At 35.1% G+C, this 24,148-nt stretch overlaps 1 protein-coding gene across 4 annotated transcripts; it reads right to left on the minus strand.

Annotated features, from left to right (window-relative positions):
• Nucleotides 1-4,007: 4,007 nt before the first annotated feature.
• On the minus strand, nt 4,008-24,148 carry LOC123528636 (putative L-amino-acid oxidase YobN). 4 transcript variants are annotated; one of them, XM_045308510.2, is made up of 8 exons: nt 23,868-24,145; nt 21,766-21,878; nt 16,942-17,156; nt 15,071-15,155; nt 9,674-9,811; nt 8,314-8,415; nt 7,854-8,044; nt 4,008-5,340 (listed from the first exon to the last, which is right to left on the minus strand). In XM_045308510.2, exons 3-8 carry the CDS (start codon nt 17,020-17,022, stop codon nt 4,423-4,425), a joined length of 1,515 nt encoding a protein of 504 aa, XP_045164445.2. In that variant the 5' UTR covers nt 17,023-17,156; nt 21,766-21,878; nt 23,868-24,145; the 3' UTR covers nt 4,008-4,422. The 4 variants fall into 4 exon arrangements, with proteins under 4 accessions (XP_045164445.2, XP_045164444.2, XP_053378316.1 ...); XM_045308509.2 differs by having other exon boundaries at nt 21,766-21,928; XM_053522341.1 differs by lacking the exon at nt 16,942-17,156 and having other exon boundaries at nt 23,868-24,148.

Below are 24,148 nucleotides of genomic sequence, written 5' to 3' on the forward strand. Positions count from 1 at the left end.
TTATCTTTTTATTTTTATTCAACACTGACAATATCATTCATGAAAATATAATTTACAGACATTTAAATTGGGTCCTGATGTGTGCTGCAGTCATTGGAAATATGTCCATTTTACATAGAATAAAGAAGAACAGCTATTTAGTGTGTTGTAACCTATAAGGGAATATAGGCAAATATTGAAATCTGGCCACATGAGGGTTGAAATTGATAAGGGTTGAATTTGATGGAAAATGAAAAAATCATTGCAATTAAAATGCATTTACTCGTTATATACATTTTACGGAACATATTTTATATTCGTGTAATGAACGAATATTCGAATATACGTTGCCATCCTTATTTTAAGTTTATTTTTCACAAGTCGGTGTGCTGGTTCAATGTATTAGTGACACTTGTACATATATGTGATACATGTATATAAATTGTATCGCTTAACTTATGCATGAATAGACCCATTACACTAGTTGTTGCTTCATTTATGATTTAATACTTTGGGGTCGAAAATTACATACATATAATTTATGAAAATTTTCTTTTTTTTCATGTATTCTGTTACTGATTTATTTAAAGTACAGAAATATTAATTACAAATTCCTAGTAGAAACGTTCGTTCTATTTTTATTTTTTATTTTTTTGGCTAAAATTTCGAACTCTTGTAAGATTTGCTTGCAATTGATACTAAAGTAGTTCTGAATGCCGAAACACAAAGAAACTTTTCCATATGACAAATGCAAATGACGGGAATAGGACTCTTCCTATCAATCAATTTCTTTTCGAGGAAGGTTAGGAAAAATAGCTGCTTTTGCCCAAAATTTTGAACCCAGAATTTTTGCTTGCAAATGATGCTTCGATGGTCTTAAATGCCCAAGCATAAAGCAACTTTTCCATATAACCAGTGAAAATTTCGGGAATAGAGCTCTCCTAAATTGTCAACTTTCTTTACGAGGAGGTATGGAAAAATAGCTATTTTGCCAAAAATCTCGATTTTATGCAAGCAGTTGATCTAGAATGAACCTTCATGCCGAAGCACAAATAACTTTTCGATATAGCCGTCGAAAGTGACGGAAATTCGACCCTCCCAAACTGTCAATTTTCTCAACGTGGGGAGTCAAGAAAAATAGCTGTTTTTGGCCCAAAATATCCAACCTTGATTTCTGGCTTGCAATTAATGCTATGTTGGTCCCAGATACCAACGCACGAAATAACTTTTCAATATAACGGGAATGGGACCCCCAAATTTCTTTACGACGAGGGTCAGGAACATACCTAGTTTTCTCCCAAAATTTCAAACCAAATTTTTGGTTTGCAATAGATGCTAGGATCGTCCTAGTTGCCAAATCACAAAATAATTTTTCGATATAACCAGCGACAGTAACAGGGATAGTATCCTCCAAAGTCGTAAATTTTCCCTACGAGGACCGTAAGGAAAAATATCTGTTATAGCACAAAATTACGAAAACTGAATTTTTACTTGTAATTGCTGTGAGGATGGTCCTAGATGCCCAAGCACAAAACATCTTTTCGATATAACCAGCGAAAGTGACGGAAATAGAACCCTCCAAAATCGTAAATTTTCTCTTCGGAGGATGTTAGGAAAACTAGTTGTTTTTGTCCAAACTTTCGAAAGCTTTTGATATACAGGTATAAAATGATGGCCTCTGGTGCACTTATTGTCTAAATTTTGAGGTACTGGAGGGGTACTCCCCTTATTTTAGGGGGGTCAGAGGGTTCTCCCCCCTCGGCCTGGCCCTGGATCCGGGTCTGCGTATTCCGCCACAAAATGGTCATGCAACTTATTGTCTTAAACTCATACCGATTTGCTTTATTTCGAAATGAGGAGGGTATCTATGTTTTCAACGAATTTTACTGTTGTCTGCCTTTGCAAATATACTTTCATCATTTCTTGGAAAAAACCTAGTTAAACTGCTTCAAATCATAAGAAATAAATGGAAAAACAAATGATCTATATCTACACCAAAAGTAGTCGGTACACAGTGCATTGTTACCTTATATGAACTATGCCAGAAAATTAAATATGGAGACTCGAGCCTCGCTCTATCCACCGGAAGTGTGTGTTCTATATTAGATAACTACAAATTATGCTACATATAATACATTCTCTATTTGGTGTCTAGGATATTTATGAGAGCACGTCAAGTGACGTTGAGTAAAACCTTTCTAATATAAACTAGAATATACTTTTAACAGCATATTAAACATCGTTATTGTTTGAAAACATACAGAATACAAGTAGCTTACGAAGAAAATTGCATTCAATTTGTAATTTCTCACCTGTTTGGTACATGATAAATGTATAAGTTTTGTTGTTGTAGCATATAATTACCAAAAAGGTAGCAGATCTACATTGTTGATACTGTTAAGTCAGAACTAGACATTAATAGCAAATAGTTAGATTGACACAAGTCGCAACTAATGCCGTGGTGACTTAAGTTTGACTTATTTTTGTGTTACTATTTTCTTTAGTGCTTTCCATATACAATTTTATGGGAGCTAACTTTTCATGAGAGATGTGAACAACATTCAATCTTAACATCTCCCTTTAAATTCCGACTTCATTCGTTGTATTTAAGGTAAAAATTTGATTACAAATTCCAAAGTGAGAAAAGTAAACGAAAATTGATTCAACGAAAGATAATGATGTAACTGTTTACACACATTTAAATATTACCAATTCTTTTCTATTGTAGATTCTCTGAATCCAACTTTACCAAGCAAAACAATAGCTGACCGATTGTGTCTTATTATAAAAAGAAATTGAATGTGCAACATGTAGTAGATGACGAATATCACCAAAATAATAGCTAGCATACTTGATTTAATCACCGATCTACATCCAAATTCAATTATAAGCAGCGTGTTTAAAGTATTATTTCCATATTCGGGCTCACATCTGGCTTAATATATAAGATTTTGCATGTTTTACTGATTTATTGTCTCATCTTCAGGGAACGACTTAACTTGTTACAAGACCTTTGAATATCGAAAAGGTGTTCACCGATCTTTCAAGGTTTTGCTGACAACATTTATGTTTGGATAGTTTCACTAAGATAGTACTTAACGTTAAACTTTCTTCAGTCAGTCTTGGCTAGGAACATCTTCAACATTCAAGATATACTTAATAACTTCAGCGGTATAAGCGTTAGAAGCTCTAGGCCTTTTGCTGGCTGTACATTTTGTATATATCTGTGGACAGTGTTTCCTATTTTGATGCAAGCACATATATTTTAAGTATATTCTTTAAAATTTGAGTCGAACTACGGGAGTTCTACAGCAAGAGATTTTGTCCTGCAATCATAATAGTTACGTACAAGAAAGTCATTCCGGAACAAACCGTCTGTATATAATTTATGTAAAGCTTTGGTATTATATTACTTAATCGACCATAAGAGATAACTCGAAAACTATGGTATCATTATCACTGGTATTTGTTGTCTCGGTGATATCACAACTAGCATAGCTGTCAGAAGCAAACTCAACCTCTCATCACTGGTAATTTTATGTTTCAAAGGCATTTGGATAGGAAACATCATTATGAAATTGCAGTATTTAAAAGTTATAAAAATCTTACATTTATTGTTGGATGAGCAAGGTTAGGGATTACTTTCTGGAGAGAGTACGTATTAGAAACCTCGAGATTTCTAGATATTACCTTTCTTTGAAAGTACAAAAAAAAGAAAACTTTGCGGCAATTTATATTAGTTTTGACGTATCCGAAACAGTTGAAACCAGTGATAACAATTTCGACTACAAATCACGGTAGTAATCCCGGAGTAGCAACACCAATTTACAAGGAATTTTTGTCAGTATTTTTTCATAAGCAACATTTTATCCAAAAAACATGTAGTAATCATTGGAAATTAGATCACTTTTCCCCTTTTTACGCTTCTTGTCGGTCGAGTTTTTGTAATAAGAGGGCCGATTCTTAAGCTAGAAAGCAGATACTTCACCACACATATGATTTTTATAATCATGTTTGTGTCGAATGGCTCTTTGCTGTTTTCGATAACCTTCGTGAATGTATCCTAAGTAGCAAAACTAATAGTTCACCTACATAAAATTCTTTCTTTCTTACGAGCAACACCAGCACCGGACGCCGCGCAACCGCCGCCATTAAATTGCCCCTACTGGATGTGCGCACGTATTTAGTGTACACGTTTAACATAGGTTTGATAGTGTACATGCGTGAGAATTAATGCCGACCGTCGCGCTACCCATTTTAAGCGTTCTCCCTGAAGGAATGGTATTGCACGTTTGCCACCAGCGATTAAATGTTAACTTTTGTGCATTAAGACGGTTATTGTTATCCATAAATCCTGGTTGCCGAATTTGATTCAAATGGTCATTTTTTTGTAAAGTGTTGTACCTACGTGTCAACCAAGTTAATTGTTGCTTTACTGCTGCACTAATCCAACATTAGAGACACAGGCTCGCAGATACATTTATCCTCTAGATGCGACTGAAAGCAATACGCTTGCATCAGACCAGAGAATATTGCTCCCTGAATCCAGGTATGAGCCCAGGACAGAGCATCTCCGGCCAAATAAATAGTTTCAGTGGGTTTTGTCAGGAGATTCATGTGATTTATAAACTCATGGGGCTTCAAAAATGCGAAGGCGCCTTGAGCTACTGGATCACTGTGCCAAGCCTGAACGGTGCCAACCTCGAATTCGCTCTTTATTTCTGGATGTATTTTACTTATATCACGTACTGCGCTAAGGATAGCCATTTCTTTCGATTGAGAGCCATACGTCAGGGCACTTTCAGCCGTTGTAAATAGCGACAAGATTCCACGCTCATCGTCATCAATTCCAGAACTTTCATAATCCGGGTAACGTAACTGCCCGGTAGTCATTTTGCTGAAACCTCCTTGGCCCACATCTTTCTGCCAGAATCTTGTCTTGCACTGTAACATAATTTTCGTATAGGCAACACAATGAATATGGGAAAGAGCATTTTGTTGCTCTTTGCTGAACGGTATGTCCAACTGTCGCAGAATGTGTAGCGGTAATGTCAAAATAACGGCATCCGCTTCGGTAACTTCCATTTGTCCAGTAGTTCGGTTAATTCCCGTGACCTTGACTTTCTTTCTTTTTTTCATTGTTTCAAAGTTTTCGACAGCAGTAACCATGATGCCAAACTTTATATTTTTTGAGAGGTCAACATCAATGTTCCAACCTTTCTCGTTCTTTTTTGCAAACGCCTTTGGCAAGGTGTCCATTCCAAATTTAGGTGTTTTCATGGGCTCTTTCTGCAAAGTATCAAGATTTCCTCGAAGATGTGTAGCTAGATTCCTTTTAAGCGTTGGTATGAATGTAGATTCCTTTTATTGAAAAATATAAAAACAGAAATGCGACATGAAATGAAAAGTAAACCTAGGACGACAAGAAATAATGAACTTTTAAAGTTATCGCTGGATCCTACTTTGTGTGAAGAACAAACGGACAGACGGATGGACGGATGGACAAAGACTTTGGTGGACTGTCGGGGAGCAAACCATAAATCTTCTCCAGTGAAACATTGGTAGGGAACTAATAACACTTGCCATATATGTAAAAATTTACACTTCAAGAAAGCAGCGGGAAATCAAACAGAGAAAACTGTAACAACGCATCGCAAGAGTCTTTTCCTTTTCTTGTTTTCACATACATGTATACGGTGGTATGTTTAGGACATCCATTTGTTTTTTTTTAAGATTTTATATAAGCTTATGTATAGTCGCCACTGTTAACCCATATGGGCGACTCCTCCAGAATACTGTTTAGTAATGTAAGTAGGAGGATAGTGCAAGATACAGAAGACTCTCCAATTCTAGAAGCTTGCCTGGTTCTTAAGCGTGTCAGGTGCAACGCACCCATACACGGGACTCTTATCCCAATGCTAGTTATTTTTAGTTGGAGAAGCTGCGGCTCGAACTCACAACCCCTGGTTTTGTAGTCAGTCAGTGTTACCACTGGACCACTGCGTCCGCTCTAAGATTAAATTATCTCGTGCGCACGGCATTTTATCTCATGCGCCCGACATCTTATCTCGGGGCGACGTTTGGCGGAGCGACATTCGGCGGGGCGTCATAACGACATTCGGCGGGGTGATATTCGGCAGGGCGACGTTCGTCGGGACACCATAACGACGTTTGTCATTCTGTTTATAGAAAACAATAACACTGTAGTTTTGTAAGGAGCCTATGGAAGGCCGGTGTGCCATGCTAATTTCAAAATGCTAAAATGTTCTGTGCACGAGATAAGATGTCGAGCACTCGAGATAAGATGTCATGCTATCGAGATAAGATGTAGCTGTATCCATGTCGGAACACACAGAATGTTAGAAAACAAGGTCCATATAGAAAAGGAATATCTATCTTGACTCCAGTTATGATTAAAAGATGATTTTAATAGACGATTTGCAGTTTTCTGCACTTAATAACTGACCGATTTCCATTTTAGAGAAAAATATTATTTAAATGGTATGTATATTATAGATAGTACCATACATTTTAAATTATCAAAAACGAATTTTAAATTTACGCAGGTTACTTATATATAACATTTAAGTCCTAGTATGATACTGAAGTCTTGATTTGATCCTTTTCATGCATGTAATTTTTGACTTTCAGAAACTTCCTTTTTAATTTCCATGTAGCCGCTCCTGCAGATAGTCCTACCTATCAAGCCATTGATAAATATCCCAGTCATAAATGTATTGTTGCGGGAGGAACTTATCTCAATGAAATATGGTTGTCAGATACATGCATATCGTATGACATCAGAAAACTTTTCATGTCCAATAAAATAAATTCAGATCCGCTATTTAAGCTGAAATTTATCACACATCATATATAAAAACAAGAAAAAACTCTTCAGTATTTACCATGAAAATTGACATTATAATGAAAGGACCTGTCACTAAGTTTTTAACCAGACAGTTACTTCTTTGTTCCTTTTAACTTGTGTCATACAGGTGTATAGGTGAATGCAAGGTAGGATTATTATTTGTGTCATTGATTAAGCTCTATTACAATCTATATAGTTCGATAACACATGTACAAAATAAAGTTACAAAAGAATCCCAGAGGCATTAAACACATAAAACGAAACCAAAGCCACACAACGTAGAACATACTATTGTAATGGAAAAGATTTAAACAAAATACATTTTAAAAGCAGTGCGTTATAACTATTGATTGTGTTTGTTTGTTTTGGGTTTAACGCCGTTTTTCAACAGTATTTCAGTCATGTAACGGCGGGCAGTTAACCTAACCAGTGTTCCTGGATTCTGTACCAGTAATAACCTGTTCTCCGCAAGTAACTGCCAACTTCCCCACATGAATAATCAGAGGTGGAGGACTAATGATTTCAGACACAATGTCGTTTATCAAATAGTCACGGAGAACATACGCCCCGCCCGAGGATCGAACTCGCGACCCAGGGGTCCGCAGACCAACGCTCTTACCTACTGAGCTAAGCGGGCGGGCTATAACTATTGATAAAGTGGTGCAATACGAATAATATAGTTTATAACTATTGATAAAGTGGTGCAATACGAATATATAAAACTAAAGAAATAACACAAAACGGCACGGACAAAAAGTAAGCAGAAAGTAGGGACAACTTTTTCAGAGTATCTTAAGTATCCGTCGTAGCCTTTGAAAAATAAGTAATCTTGTAAAGGAGATTTTCGGATGCAAAGGCCTTGTATCAAATTATCTGAAGAGACAGTTGATTCAAATAATTCCCCACTAAGCTACCGTTACAAATTATATTAGGAAGATGCTAGTAATAAAGTCGATAAAGATTGATTTCTTAAAGGGAAATAAAAACATCTGAAAGCTTTCTGTACCATTAAACCTTCAATGGCTGGCTCAGGCCATGCTGTTAGCGGGTAACCTTTTTTGTCGACACAGCAACCTCGTAGGAAATCCTCACCCGAGATTTTAGACCATTTGCACAACCAGTCATGCCATGTTTTCTCTGTTGGGCACGTTCCTAGTTCATCCATGACTGGCCTCATTGTTGCCGTATAGTACGTCACTATATATGTAATACATTAAAATAACATTTTCTGTTGACAAAAAGGCAAAGCTAACTGCAATGAATGGGCACCTAACACATTTTTTAGAATTTTGCTTCCATGGGCATATTTTACCTTAAAATTTTCTGTTTTCTTTTAATTACTATCTTTTAAATGTCATTATACCACAGTTTATTATCTGTTATGTTTTAAAAACGAACTCCAAATACATTTCGGAATAATCATTATTTGTCTTTATATTAAAATAGCCTATTCATATGAAACTTACGGATTCCGTCAATTTTGTACTTTTCCTTGTCCTCATCGGTCAGATTCTTGTCCCAGCCTGGCCAGAATTTATCGCAGTATTTTTTGTTATTGTTTTTCCAATCTGAAATACACATACTAATGTTTTGTTGATAAATAAATGGAACCCACCGTTTTGGATTTTCTTTAAAATTTAGGCATGAAATGAAAATAATAAGGTAAGATGCCAAACAACGTTTCGTCTGAAGAAAGGGTTATGTTGATGTGATCGTTTCTAGTTTACTTGTTCTCATCAAAATCAATTATCTATCTTAATCAATTAATGAAGGATTAACATTTATATAAGAAATTGGCTTACATTAAAACGTTGAAAATACAGTATAAACAATGTGGAAAGATTATTTCATTTATTTGTTTGGTTTAGAATTACACAAACACAATTTATGTCATATGTCGACTTTTCCAGCTTTTTCTGAATAACAATCAAACGGGCATAAACCAGTTACTATAATATATGTGCAAGGCTACCAGAAATAATGTAAAGGACAAATATAGAGAAATAAATGGCGTGAAGCACTGCAAAAAGTATATTTCAATGTGCGCATGCGTGTAGGTGTCGTGGGTTAAGTATCTGACTAATAAAGTAAATTGCAAATTAGTGAGATAGTAACTGGTAAGTGTTGGATGTGTAGTTTTAAGATATAGTGTATGTGTGTTGTGTGACAGGTGCCAATAGTGTATATAATGTGAATATGTACGACGAACAAGACAGAGACAAACAAAATAAAAGTAAAGTACGGAGGACAATGCACGGTACCACAATGAAGGAACCGACCATGTGTCGGTTGAAATTTGTGATATTTGCATTTCTGCATTTTATAGACTGCATGATGGAGCATTGAGTTTTGCGTTTTAAAATTTATTAAACAGATGTTTGAAATTGTTGTTTATTTGTATTTTAACGCAAGCATTGCTGAACACATGAAATGAAAATTCACTACATGCAACATTCGTCGTAAGACACAATTTTGGAGGTGACCCCCCTCCGTTTATACTAACGTTCTGGTGTCCAAAATGGCAGAAATATACAAAGGAAACACCCTATAAAATATTTTTGTCGAGGAATTAAAAACCAATCAAAGTAGACTAATCTGAAAATTTATAATATAAGGTAATGTCCTATACCTGAAGAGAAATTAAGGATTACCTATTACAAAAAGGGTGGATCAAACAGTTGGGTAAGAACTCTGACAAAATGTTCCATCGAATCTAGCTAGTTAAAGTGGGTACGTCAGTCCGTCCTCATAGTAATTCGTGCTTGGGAGATCGGAAAGAGTGTACATAGTTCAATTTCTTAAGGAACTGATATACACCTTACTTACCATCCAGTCTTATCTTTTCACCATACAAGTATAGATACCCTTTTCCGTTGTAATTCTGGAATGGTACGGTCTCGATGTCGAACAAATTCAGGTAGTGCCATGTAAGGTAATGGTTGGAAGGAAGTCGCATTGCCCCACCTGTCGTTTAGAAAGTTCAAGTTTTTATTACAGGACTCCTTGTATATATCTTGGTCCATAGTTTGTGCTAGTGACCTGCTATAGATTAACATGTAATTTTACTTGGCTAAATACGAAAATAAAATTCTGATGTCATGTAATAAAATCCTTACAGCATGACTGCTTATATAAAACGCCGGTCCATAGTTTGTGATATTGACGCATATAGCATGACTGCTTATATAAAACGCCGGTCCATAGTTTGTGATATTGACGGGTGTATAGTTCAACACATAGTTTGGCGAGATAAAGTCAAAACTAGAGAAGAAATCTACTTTGAAATTTCTTTCTAATGTCATAATAAAACACTTCGGACCTCGGGCAAATGGTTTTGACTATTGACCAACAAGCCATTCAATAACTGTATAATTATTACTGGATTCTTTATACAAATCTTTGGACAATAGTTTTTGTTGTGTGACCTCTATAGCTTGGTTGCAGCCAATAGACTGTGTGTCTCTACTCTGGTTATGAGGCAAATCACACACACACACACACACACACACAAAATGTGCCTGGGGCTGAAAAGTTTGCGGAAGTTTCCAGAGAAGATTTTTGACACATTTCGGATAAAGAGATAAATGAAATAAACGATAAGAAAATGGCAAGTCATATAAAATAACCAATTCTAAATGTGACGATGTCAGAGGAATTAAACTGAATGTAAATATTCTGAAGCAGAATTTGAGAAAAGGCCAAATTTTCATCTCGGCATATTCAGCACAGGTTTGCTTGGTTAAAGTCAACACTTGAAGAATAAAAAGATCTTCGCAGTTATTTCTAATGTCATAGAATCTATATATAAACATTTATTACATAGATCTACTCATTCAAAAACCCCTTTACATTTCAATGGAACCTGAAACGTCAATATTTTTTTCGGAAGCTCAAATATCATATCGGGTTTGTGACGTTATAAATAGAATCATTTTAAGTGTAGATGTGTATGTAATAAAAAGAGTATTTGATTTGCATCGAGAAATATGCACTCATTCTTTCGCGGAATAATATTGCTCTCCTAAAGTCGGGCAATATCTCTGCCCCAGAACTCATGCATATTTCACGATACAAAGATAACCTATAAATAATCACGTTCAAATTTTATATCGAGCGTAAGACGCCTTTTGTGACATCAGTTTCATGTGTGCAATCGAGTTTAAAAGTTCTTCAAATATTCGCCTTCCAAAATTATGTCATAGGCACTACTGAATCAATGGAAACGATTTGAAAGAATGAGAACAAACTTTCAAACATAAAATAATAATCGCAGTTTAGTAATTTCCTTCTGATATAAAATATGTAGTTGTGTTTAAAGTACGCGTGCGGCCTCCACACACTTAAAACAAGCCCAATTATTCCATACCCAGAGGTAAACTACTAAACGGTGTTCACTTTCTTAAGGTTTAGAGCCATGCGTTTTTTTATTTTGTACTACACATTCTAAGAATTTGATAATAGAATACCAGCTAGAACTTTTCAAATGTTAATCTTAACGGTTTTGAATTGTGTAATAATAGAATCTAGTAAGAAAATGTAAAATATATAGTCTGCCAATATCTGAGGAAAATGTGACTTATGATGGCATTTTTTGTTAATGCTCGGATATTATTATAAAAGTGTTCCTTAGGATCAAACATTAAATTTAAAAGGGGCTGTCGCCTTATGGGGTTCCTCATTACAGTATAATGGGGTCAAAGGTCAAATGAGTGCATTTACAGATAAACTATACCGCTGTTCACTCGTTTTATTTTTATAAAACATCTAAATTGGTTTAAATATTGTTTTTCAACGCTCTTTAGTATTTTATAAATAAAACTGATGATAATATTAAAAATATATATACATAATATATATATATATTATATATAGAATAATATATATCTAGGAAAAGTGGCATACGATGGCAAAGTGTGTTATACTTGACATGTTTGCCAATCTAATATGTAGATCAACTGCAAAAATATTTTTGGTACTGTCGTATCCAAGGGTTATTTTAATGTAATTTCAAGGTCACAGACATGTCAAGGTCAAAAATGAACTTTTGAAAATGACTTCTAAGGCACTAAAGGAAGCAAAATAGTGCATTTATTAATAATAAACTCAACAACTTTTCTAACTCCACACCTGTTTTTTTTTCTTTTGTCGCCAAATTTTGACAGATTTAAATCATGTTCTACACAATGTTTAATGATTATTTTATTATAATAAAACATAAAAACGATCATAGCCTGAATTATATTCATTTAACCGTAAGGGTAACATTCTGTGACGTTTTATTTTTAGGTTACCTTATTTGAACTGTTATATGGCTCAATGAATGTACGCACAGTTGATATCGCTGTTATGTTTATTTAACTGAACTGGTCATTAAACAATGTGTCCAATTTTCATTCAAATCTGTCAAAATTTGGCAAAGATAAAAACAAAAGTCAGTTAGCAATAAAATTTGAATTTAAGCTTTGAACTGACTATCAAAAGATTATTTACATACTGTACACCTTTTGATAAATGTGTGCGAAAGGAAAAATGTGGTTGGTTTTGAGGAGGAAGACTACCACGAAAATGAATTACATATAAATATATATAAAAAATTCTCACATAAACAGTTAAAATCACTTTACTGTCATGAATACAACCAAGTATTTTAGCTCAATAAGGAGAGCGCAGATCTAAGGATCGCGGGGTCGTAAGTTTGATCCCAAGGAGAGGTGTATGTTCTCCATGATAATTTGATAATAGACATTGTAAGGAGTAATTGCGTCCTCCACTTCTGGATCATATGGAAAAGTTGGCAGTTACTTGCGGGGAAAAGGCTAATACTTGTAGAGACTCCAGAAACACTGATTAGGTTAATTGACCGCCGTTACATGATTGAGGTACTGTTGAAAGTAACATTTACATATATGGAATGCTTCTCCAGCTTCTAAAGTAATCATTTCAATACTGGTGATAATTCATTATATGATATATATTTATGTTAATTTGTCCACGCGGTGAGTGTTAAATAGGACAATTTTACAGGAATAACTGAAATATAGGTCACAATACACAGAACATGTACGGTAATAAACAAAACAGAACAGATCTGTAGGAATTCAACTAGTTACTCTATACACCATGTCTTTGATCTGCTGTAATTTGTTTCCTTTTTTACTAACAGTCAGACATTTATCATCATATTTCATGTATTTGTAATTTAATAAAGTAGAACATTTCAAGAACTATCAACGAAGCTCTTAATGCGATATTTGCATTATTTTATTCTAAAAATTCAGCACGCTATTTCGTTTTCGAATCTTATAATTTTTGGCTTTGCTTCCACACGCTCACTTCCTGTTCAAAACAGCAGTTGAAAACGAATCAGATCATAACAATTTACACTTCTGACACTTGGTTTCAGACAGGATGTCTTTGATTACATTGTGAAAAGAAAGCTAGTATCTTGACACTGAAACATTAGTCATTCATATGTTTTACAAATTAAAATGTAAAAATAAAGATATAAAAAACATCAGAAAGGCTGCTTTAGATTTATTATAATAGTAACATTAAGGCAGATTCAGTGAAATATTGAAAATATACCTTTCGATATCTTCATGATTACTGACAGATGATGGTTCAGCTAATCAAAATGATGAATTATGGCCGTTCGATAGTAACTTAGAGATATACAATGTGTAAAAATAACATTCTTCATGATGAGAAGACTGAGCATGAAGAAGAGATTTGAAATTCAAAACGATGGATTTATAATAAACAAATACTGTCGATTGAATATGTCAGGCTAAGACGTCTATAGCTTGTGCTCCCATTTGATTCATTTTATAACATCAGATTCCTTTGTGATACATTGGTAAGTTTGCTCTACCCGGTTCTACCACCAACCAAATACTTGGAAATCTAAAGGCGTTGTAACAGGCAAACAAACATGCTTACCCCTATATTCACAGTCATAAAGATAATACTAATAATATTCGATATACTTTCAAATTCACTGACAATTATTAAGCCTTTTTGAGTGTGACATTGATAGAACCAACATAAACAAACACTGGTAGTTACAAAATTGTAGATATTGAAAACACTTGAAGAGCGGTTATCAGTCCTTATAGTAGCCTAATGTTAATGTGCAAAGAAATATTTTTTAGCTGATTCAAAAATATGATGAGTACCATTTTCATGCTAATGAAATGAAAATAAAAACAACATAACATTTGCGGTTATCTAATATCTATATTCAACCTTTGATATCGCTTACTTTTTGTACATAGATGGTATTTCTAAATGCCCACGCATTCCTGAAATTACTACATCACATGCGTAAACCACTGGAATAGATTTTTAATTGACAGGATAGACCATTTTAGGTAACGCTTGAGAGAATTTGCACATTTCATACTATCTCACAAACAGACTTAATCAAACTGAGTTTGCTATTTTACGTCCTTGAGTTCTATGCTTCAGAAAGAATCTTTAGATCTGTCAATAGTTATTACAGTCAAACTATGTTCGCTAGTGCTCGAAGGGACAAGCAAAATGTGTTCGAGATATCAGTAGTACAAGCCAACGTGAAGTACACATTATATAGACCTGACAATGAGTTAGAGCCAAGAGTAGTACGGGAATAATCCTAATTCGAGCAAACGAAGTTTAACTGTACCAGTCTTATAATATGCGCCATAGAATTTTTCTGCCTGTACTGTTCATACAGACAATCATATAGGCAATCAAATAGCCTTTTTAAAAAGTGTTAGCCTGAAAATGGAAGTTTTAGAATATCAAACATGAAAAAGATAGCTTTTATAAATGAACAAAATATCAGAGCGTACGAAAAATGAAGCTCATTCTATAGAAATAACTCTAGTCGTTTTGAATTTTGCCAGTCTCAAATGCAATAAATCTACACGAAGTAACTTATTTACTTCTAAAATTCATAATTATCACCGAAAAATTACAAGTTTATATTAAAAGGTAGCAAAAATGGCGAAAATCTGACGTTTATAACAAATATGCACTTATTGACCTTTGACCTTGTGCTGTGACCTTACTATGACCCTTAGAAGGCGACAGCCCCGCTGAAACTTTTCCAATTTTTATAAAGTTAACAATGAACATGGCTGTCGGGAATTAACAAAAATGCCATCAAAGGCAATTTCTAGGCCACTTTTCTGGATATATAGGCAGACTAATATATATTTTCATAAATAATTATTAGAGTACCTTCACAAAGAAGACCTTCAGCAAAACCTTCTCTAACTGTTTTCACACGTCCGCCAACACAGTACTGTGCCTCTAGTATTGTTACCTGTGGAACATATAAAAACTTAAAGTGTAAAGACAATGATCTCTAGATAGGGTATTAGTGTATACAATCGCTCTGTTTCGATTTTTAGCTCATATGAGCATTTTGCTCCCATGGGTTTTTGTGATCATCCTCTGTCCGTCGTCGGACATCGTCCGTCCGTCGGAGTCAACATGTTACTTAAACACCTTCTACTCCGAAACTCTGCAACATCCTGGTAAGGTCCACTCCTAAATTGTTCAAACGGTTTTGTTTGATTGGTGTTTAAGGACCGCGAGAGCAAAAAATAACAAAAAAAAAAAACAAAAAAAAAAAACAAAGAAAAAAACGAAATGAAAAGAAAAAAATTAAAAGAAAAACCTTTAAACCACTTATTCTTATGTGAGCCACTCGACGGATCAGCACCAAACTTGGTCTTAGCATCTTAGCAAACTTTTCTCTCGGACTGTTTCAAATATTCGCTTGAATGATTTAGGGGGCCCCCAGAGCTATAAATAGAAAACAAACGAAACAGCTTCTTCACAATTACCGCTTCAAGGATCATCACCAAACTTAGTATGTTGCATCTTTGTACGATCCCCTCTCACGTTTGTTCAAATGGTTCCGCTTGATTGTTTTTAGGGGCCTGTCAGAGCTAAAAATAGAAAAAAAGCCTTGAAACGACCTCTCCCGATGAACCACTCGTAGAATCATCGTCAAACTTGATCTGTAGCATCCTGGTAAGGTTGGTTATAATTTGAGAAAAACGTAACATTATAATCATATACTGATCAGGCTATTGATTTTTTTTTTGATATTTACATTATATTTATACGTGTAGATGTGTATGTAATAAAAAGGTTATTATCTTTGCATCGGGAAATATGCACTCGTTCTTCAGCGGAAGAATATTGCGCTCCTAAATTTGCGCGATATTTCCGCTGAGAACTCGTGCATATTTCCCGATACAAAGCTAATAACCTATAATTACTTTACAATTTTCAAGTCAAAGTATATTATAATGAATAATTATTGATTGGGTTGTCCCAATGACAATTAACCTGATTTGGCCTGTACTTCCACTGATAGATATATGCATGTTTTATCAATTCTCCTTTAATTCAAATAATTATTCAGTTAAAAATGAAAGTTTTAGATACTGAAACAAATAGAAATTTATGTACATTAGATTAAAATCACTTGTGATTTTCTCGCAATATGTCAGACTGCAGCGTTCGAAGGAAAATTTGAACTTTTGACAGTTTTTTTTCCCGAAAAAAAGTACCTCTAATAAAATTTTAAGGATATTGAGTTGATACACTTAAAAGTTAACATGACAATATGCCAAATTGTAGCCATAAAGTATGTCTTTATTTCATTTCTTTTAATTTTCCTTGGATGAATTTCTACCAAGGCCGACTCTATTAAAACTATTACCTCCATCTGCTTGGCTTATAAGTATATAGAGGACACTTTGAAAATTATCTTGTTTGAAACAATCTGATTTAGGAATAATTTCACAGAATTTTTCCTCGGGTGACCCTCTATCAATCAAACCATAGCCCTAAAGAAAAAGGTTTTAAATTTCTGTGAACGATCTTAGCCATCATGACTCTTCTTGTTTTTTTTATCGAAGGGATGAGAATCCATGCCGTCTCTACGGGATTTTCGTTTAATACTTTCCTTTTGAGTGATTTACAGAATCTAAAGGTAATTACTAGGATATGCCTTATTGTAACAATTATGCCAATCTGTCTCAAAACAAAAAATTCAATATCACTAATATAATGTTAAAAGGTATTCTCTTTACCTCATGGCCTACTTGAGCAAGTTCATATGCTGCAGCCAGGCCTGCCATCCCCGCACCAACTATAATCACATGACGTTTCATTTCTTTATCGACTTTCTTCCGGTAAACGATTTACTGGGGTGCCGTGGTACATCGCATACGCATATCTGAGCCCGCCGTCGGTGATCCATCCCATGAACTCCCTGTAATTTTCGTCTTGTTGAATCCCTCTTTCACTATAATTAAAGTGGGTCTGTCTAACCACATACAACATATAGAGTTTTAAGCATCTTTTGTGTAAAAGTCACTATGTCAATGTTTCCCAGTAGACTTTAGAAATTGTGCAAGGTCAATAAAATTGACAGATATAAGTGCACAGCTTGATTTTGTCTAATTATACCGTATTGTTGTATTAAAATATTATCATAAGATTTAAAGATGTTGGCAAATTGTAAGTATTTCGTCAGAAGGTTTTTAAGCGACTCGTCCACACATTTTAAAGGAAAAGATTATTTCAAGAATCCATAAAAACGCGGGTACTGTGAAAGTGATTTGTGATACAAACTTACGGACGTAATTTCTTTTTGCAAGAAACAAAACTATTGTGTAGAATTGAGTTTTTAAAGTGATTGAGAGAATCAACGTTCTTCCTGTTTTCTTTACCAAGAATTAAGACTTATTTTTTCTCATTCTACTATTATTTTCAAGGTCATATATACATTCTATGCCAAACTTGACGGAAATGAACAAGTTGAAAAATTTTCTCTCAATCTGTAGGCGAGTAGCTTTATCCCTACTAAAGATGTCCGTAAGTACCTTAACATTGCAGTCAATGCATGATATACTTTTAATATTTTACGTTTGATTTAATGTAGCCAATGTAAACTAGAAAGGATTATTTTTTAATGTCCGAAATGTTTTTCCCTTTTTTGTCATTTAACCCTTAACATGCTGGACACGATTCATTCTGCCTGCCTTTGCGACCAGTGAAGATCATGATCAGCTTGCACATCCATGCAGTCTGATTGTATTTCCTTGATTTACATGAAAAAAAATGCGAGGTACAAGTATTAAGTTACAAACTGACATTGACATATACTAGGCCAAGACTATGCGTTTAAAGTCTTAACATTGTAGCAATATGTACAGTAATCAGTGTATTTAGTTAAATTTCGATCACACCTTGTTTCTACAGTGTAAGATACTTATTCGTCTATGTTTTTAGAACTATACTGAAAAGAGATTGACTGAGTAAGTTTGCAGATGAAGTTGTGTTTATCTGGGAAGGGCCTAACTTGTCCACCTGAAAACTTGTAGTATAGCTGCATGTTACCTGTATTATCAGAATGATTTTCAAGAAGATTTTGTGGGAGAAACATGTAGGTCACTAGGTTGTGGTGGGTCCTTAGTAACCTACTTTTTCTTCTCACGTGAACTTCGTGCAAATCTTTCTGGTAATACTGGTATAATACAGCTATTCTAAAATAAGTCAGGCGGACAATTTAGGCCATCTCTGAATTAATGCGTTTCCAATCTCTTTTCAGTATACTATTAAAAACAAAGACAAATAACTATCTTACATTTTAGAAACAAGTATGTTTCTAACCCTTTAATACATTAAATGCTGTGCATTCTGCTACATTCATTCAATAATTTTTTTATAGACATTAAACACATTGTCTTGGTCTTATATATGTCACTGTCAGTTTGTAACTATATACTTGTATTTCTCATTTTTTCCCATGCAAATCATGTTTAACTAGAAGATGCTTTTGTAAAAAAGCACATGTCTCCCCCGAAAGCATAGTCATAGGCAAGAAGTCAATAGGGGGCATGAACCAAACTCAAAGTGACCCTGATGGTTTGCTAAGCGACTGAAATGCAACAGCGATCACCTAGGCCATCTATATGAAAATGGTTCTCACAATGTTCAGGTTCCTGTGGTCTGGGTGCTGGGTGTGTGTGGGTGGGGCGGGGGGGGGGAGTATGTGTAGTCATACTTTTCGATTATTCCATCATCCTAGGGAGTGTCAAGGTTCTGGGTCAATTGGATTTCGAGATATAGGTCGGAAACAGTTTTCATGCCTCTGGGCTCTGTGAGCTTGACCTTTGACCTACAGATCCTTAAATCAATTGGGGACATCTACATCTACTCCGCATGTCCAAACATCCTATGAAATGTAAAGGTTCTGGAAACGGGTTTCCATTTTCTGACCTCTGTATCATTGACCTTTGACTGAGTGACCTCAAAGTCAAGAGGGGTCATTGACTCGACATGTCCAATCATCCTGTGAAGTTTCAAGGTTCTTAGTTAAGTGGTTCTCAAAAAAAGAATCAGAATTGGGTTTCCATGTTCTAGCTTCTGTGACCTTGCCCTTTGAAAGAGTGACCCCCGAGTTCATCTGCTCTGCATATCCAATCATCCTATGAAGATTCGGCTTACTTGGTCAAGTTGTTCTCAAGTTATTGATCAGAAATGGTTTTCCATGTTCTTGTCCCTGTAACCTTGACCTTCAACCGAGTGACCCCAAAATCTATAGTGGCCATCTACTCGGCATATTCAGTCATCCTAAGAAGCTTCAATGAATAGAGTGGTTCTAAAGTTATTTTCCATGTTCTGGCCCTTGCGACCTTTGTCCGAGTGACTCCAAAATCAATAGCAGTCTGCTACATCGCATGTCCAATCATCCCATGAAGTGTCAATGTCCTGAGTCAAGTGAATCTCAGGTTATATTCTGGCCCCTGTGACCTTGATCTTAGACCTACTCATCTCAAAATCAAGACCTTCTGCTTGGCATGTCCAATCATCCTATGATGTTTCAAGGATCTGGGTGGTTGAGTGGTTCTCAAGTTATTGGTTGGAAACGGTTTTCCATCACCAGGTCCCTGTGACCTAGACCTTTGATGGAGTGGCCCCAAAACAACAGGATTCATCTATTCTATAAGCCCTATCACTCTATGGAGTTTGAAGGTTCTAGGTGAAATGGGTCTTAAGTTATTGATCAGAAAAGAAGTGTGATGGACGGACGGAATGACGGACAAGGCAAAATGATACCATCACGGAAATACAAAAGAATACAGTTATTCTGTGGCGCGTCTTTAAATTAAGTAGCACGTGAAACTAATCTAATAACAGTATGCCCTTGCATTTATTGAATAGGCCTTCATAAAGTATTAGATTACGGTAGTGCATTATGCACTTTCTATTATTTACAAGCAGATACTTAACCGCTGCGATATTTATATTTTTTTCTTTTTATAGTTTAACACAGTTATACAGCTGACACCGGTTACGGCGGCAACGCATATTATAACGTGTAAGTAGTGGTGAAAAAAAAGCTACGTACATGTGTTAAGCAAGCAATTCACAAAAACTGACAACCGGCATTATAGTGAAATAGGTCTATTTTATACCAATTCTTTGTATAAGAAATTCACGAACTTTGTTCTTTATTGCGTCGAATAGCATTTATATCTGTTTATTTTGTACTGTGCAATAAATTATGTCAGAACCGTTTGTAAATTTGCACTTGTAAATACAGATGTATACAATATTTCACATACTAACGAATGTTTTCGAATATTTCTTAGGGTAAAAGTATGTCTTTATTTTAACAGTCCAAATGATTTGCAAAAGCCATTTCGTTCTGAAAGTGGAGCGGTTGTTTAAGAACAAGTTGATAAAGTGTCGCTAGGGACCACCCCCACCCAGCATATTCCTAACATAATAGAGTCAACAAGCAATATTTTAATGACCACTCTAGCCATTTCCAGGCAATTGTAACAAATTTGTCCGTGGACATCAGCGACATCGCCCAAGATCAGCTCGTTTGGTTTGCAATCTAATTTTATTTATGGAATTCTTTCTTTGTTCTTTTTATAGAATTTTGTACCTCCATCCATTTTCTTCAAATGGATTTTGTTTTTCATTATATCATTTTCGAAATCCTCAACAGATGTTTCAGTTTCTTATACCAATACAACCTGCTACAATAAGCATTTTTTAGTTTGGAATCAGGAAGTTGCCTATGGAAAGTCGACATTAGAATGGTGTAAGCTTTAAAGTGCAACCGAATTGTTCTTTTAAATCACGATTTATCGCGCGACGCCGTAGACAGTAGCACATAAGCGAATAATTATATAAATAAATACTGTCAGGTCTTATATATAAATAATTGTTGACCAATAAATGAATGTATCAATTTTCGAAGCATTCAATATAAATCAGGAAGCGTTCCCGTTCGATTTTAAGTTTTTTTTACGTGTTAGCGTATATAATACACTTAGCAAAAGTTCTATCTAGACCCCTAACATGTTGAATAATAATTTCCACATATATGCATAACAGAAATTTTATATAATATATATTACCGTATAAAATCAAACACGTGCCAAACAAACTTTAGTAAATGTCTGTTTTGGGGCATATTTTGCTAGTTCTGCGTCTTGTTGTACAAAAAATCAGGAATATTTTATAAAACGTGCTGTTCATTTATTACAATTATGCTATTAGGTACATCAATTAATTATTTGGAAATCACACCCTAAAAATCCATTCTAAATCTCATTAGATTGAAACGAAACTTTACACGAATGATTCCCTTTAAATGAAGATTACGCAGATTGTAGTAGTGAAAACTTTAGGGGTCTAGTAAGAAAGTTTGTTAAGTATATAATACAAACCAAACCCTCACCTTATCCCTAGCCCTAACCTTAATTTTGGGAGTTGTCAAAACATCCCTTTGATATCGCTTTAAAAATATACAATACAATGTACTATCAAGATTATGCTTGGTAGATGAAAAGAAGTCTCACCATATGTACCAAATGACAAACATTCCTCACCTGCAACGAGGTGGATCTGTCAGAGTCTCTGCTTCATTATGCTGTCTCTTTAATTGCTTCTTTGGACTTACGTGTTTGACACCTCCCTGTCCCTTTCTCTTCTTCATTTTGTCCTTTTGTTATGACAGAAGTAAATCTTATTGCCATGAGTATCACTTTTTACCTGCAAGTTATAAAGACGTCCTTAGACTGATTAAAATTAAACTCAAAGAAAAATCACAAAATGTTGTTATACGGTATTTATTATTACATTATTTATAATAAAAGTTGTTGATTATATGAGCAGCAAAATGCGACACATTAAATGACCAATGGCAGTAAGCGTTTTGGTCACGTGATATATAATGGAATGAAGCAGGTCTTTCCCGTCTTTCAATATTGATTAGGCTAATTTTAAGATAGTATAATTTTTCACGCAATTGCTGTTTCGAGAAGGACTTATTGTATATAATTTCCTGATATTGAAATTGCTCATCGTAGTTCTATTTCACGGCACTTGTATTGCGTAAAATAGTATGTCGACGTGACATGAATATTGTGTATACAAAGCTTGACTTCTTTCTTTGTTTAACTGATAAAGAAGTCGAGCAATGCTAGAATATATATTTGTTATTATCTGACAAAATGGCTGTGCACTTTGTATTAACACTACGTCCACCCCACCCCCTCATTTACTCACAAATTGTTTGAATTAAATTACAACGGAAATTCTAGTCAATCTATCCTACCTCCATGCGAAACACAGTGCGAAATCTTGGGGTATAATACATTTTTACACGTCCGTTTTGGAAAAAAATCTTTTATGTGATGGCGCGTACGTCTTTCCATCCCTCCGTTTGTCCGTCATATTTCTAGTCCGGAGCATAACTCAATAACCATTCAAGGTATTGTCTTTACGCTTGGCATATAGGCAGATGGCGATGAGACAATATGCAGAGCACATCAATAACAGCTGCTCAAATTATAGACTTTAAACTTTGCATTTAGGTAGATGGCGACGAAACGACGTCAGAGCGCATAAACCAGGTAAGCAGGTCAAAGGTCAAGGTCACAAATGGAGCTCAAAGGCAATATTTGTCCTTCATATTTCGTGTCCGGAGCAAAACTTAATATCCATTGATGACATTGACTTCAGCCTTTGTATAATATATAGGTAGGTGGCATTTAGGCGCTGTGAAGAGTTCATGAATCAGGTCTGTAGGACAAAGGTCAGGGTCACAGCAAGGTCAAATCTATCCATCTTATTTTGTGCCAAGAGCCTAACTTGAAAACCATTCAAGATATTAACTTCAAACTTTACATATAAGTAGGTTGCGGAGAGACGATCTACATAGCGCATGAACTTGGTAAGTAGGGCAAGGGTCAATGTCACAAATTGAGTTAAACTCTGTCTTTTGTATTTTGTGCCCATGGCACAACTTCAAAACTATTCAAGATATTGACTTTAAACTTGAAATATAGGTGGGTGGTGATGTGTTAATTTGACGAGTGCAACAACCCATATTATTATACCACCCGCCCCCCTCCGCCCCCATCCCCGCACACGAAAAAAAAGTTTATATTTTGTGCCGTAGTATTCGAGCACATAGGTAGATCAAGGTCAATTTTGCCCGTCATATTTTGTGTCCAGAGCATAACTTAATAAGGTTGGTGGGAGGTGATGAGGTGATTTGCGGAGTGCAACAATCTACATTACACACCGTCCAACCCCCATCCCCCATACATATAAACCCTTTCCTCCACCCTGAAAAAATCATTTTAAGTTTCTTGTGCTTTAGTATTCTATTACCAGTAAACCCAAAACCCCAACCCACTGCCACATTACATCCCCAACTTCGAAACACATACCCAAGAAGTCTTTAAAAGCTCCTCTCCTCGTGTGTATATTGCCCCGTTTGCGACAAAATATTGTCCCGCTTTGCGGAGCTCTTGTGCTTCATTATGTCAATGTCGTAATAAAGCTTTGTCAGACATCTTTTTTTTTGGCAATATGTTTAAAGATCTAAAACTTTCTAACTGCATGTAGAAAGCTCTGCGTTTGCTTTTGGTTTGTGTTCATCTTATTACATTACATTATATTAAATTAAACAGAGAAAATTTACCTGAATATATTACTCCATCGTGTAGCTGAAAAATCCAATATTTAGTTCATATTGCATAATTGTGCATACGGTCGGCTGATTTTACACGCTGTTATTCACAATTCAATAAATATCTGTCTCTTATGTTAGCGATTTTCTAGATTGTAAACAATACTTTTGTTTAAGACAGGCATGTACTTAGTTGGTAATTAGTTTAATAAAAAAAGCTTAGGGTAAATAGAACATGAGGTAAATGTCTATAACTCACGTCATAAAATTAGATTTATATTAATATTCCCTAT

The sequence above is a fragment of the Mercenaria mercenaria genome, chromosome 13 (genome assembly GCF_021730395.1).
Source record: "Mercenaria mercenaria strain notata chromosome 13, MADL_Memer_1, whole genome shotgun sequence".
Taxonomy (NCBI): domain Eukaryota; kingdom Metazoa; phylum Mollusca; class Bivalvia; order Venerida; family Veneridae; genus Mercenaria; species Mercenaria mercenaria.

What these genes read in the sequence shown, in the direction of transcription:
- LOC123528636 (XM_045308510.2), bottom strand. Translation starts at nt 17,022, where the DNA reads ATGAAACGTCATGTGATTATAGTTGGTGCGGGGATGGCAGGCCTGGCT. An exon ending in GTACAAAATTGACGGAATCC is followed by an intron (nt 8,045 to 8,313) that starts GTAAGTTTCATA and finishes TTACATATATAG; the next exon opens with TGACGTACTATACGGCAACA. An exon ending in CAGCCATTGAAGGTTTAATG is followed by an intron (nt 5,341 to 7,853) that starts GTACAGAAAGCT and finishes TTTCAATAAAAG; the next exon opens with GAATCTACATTCATACCAAC.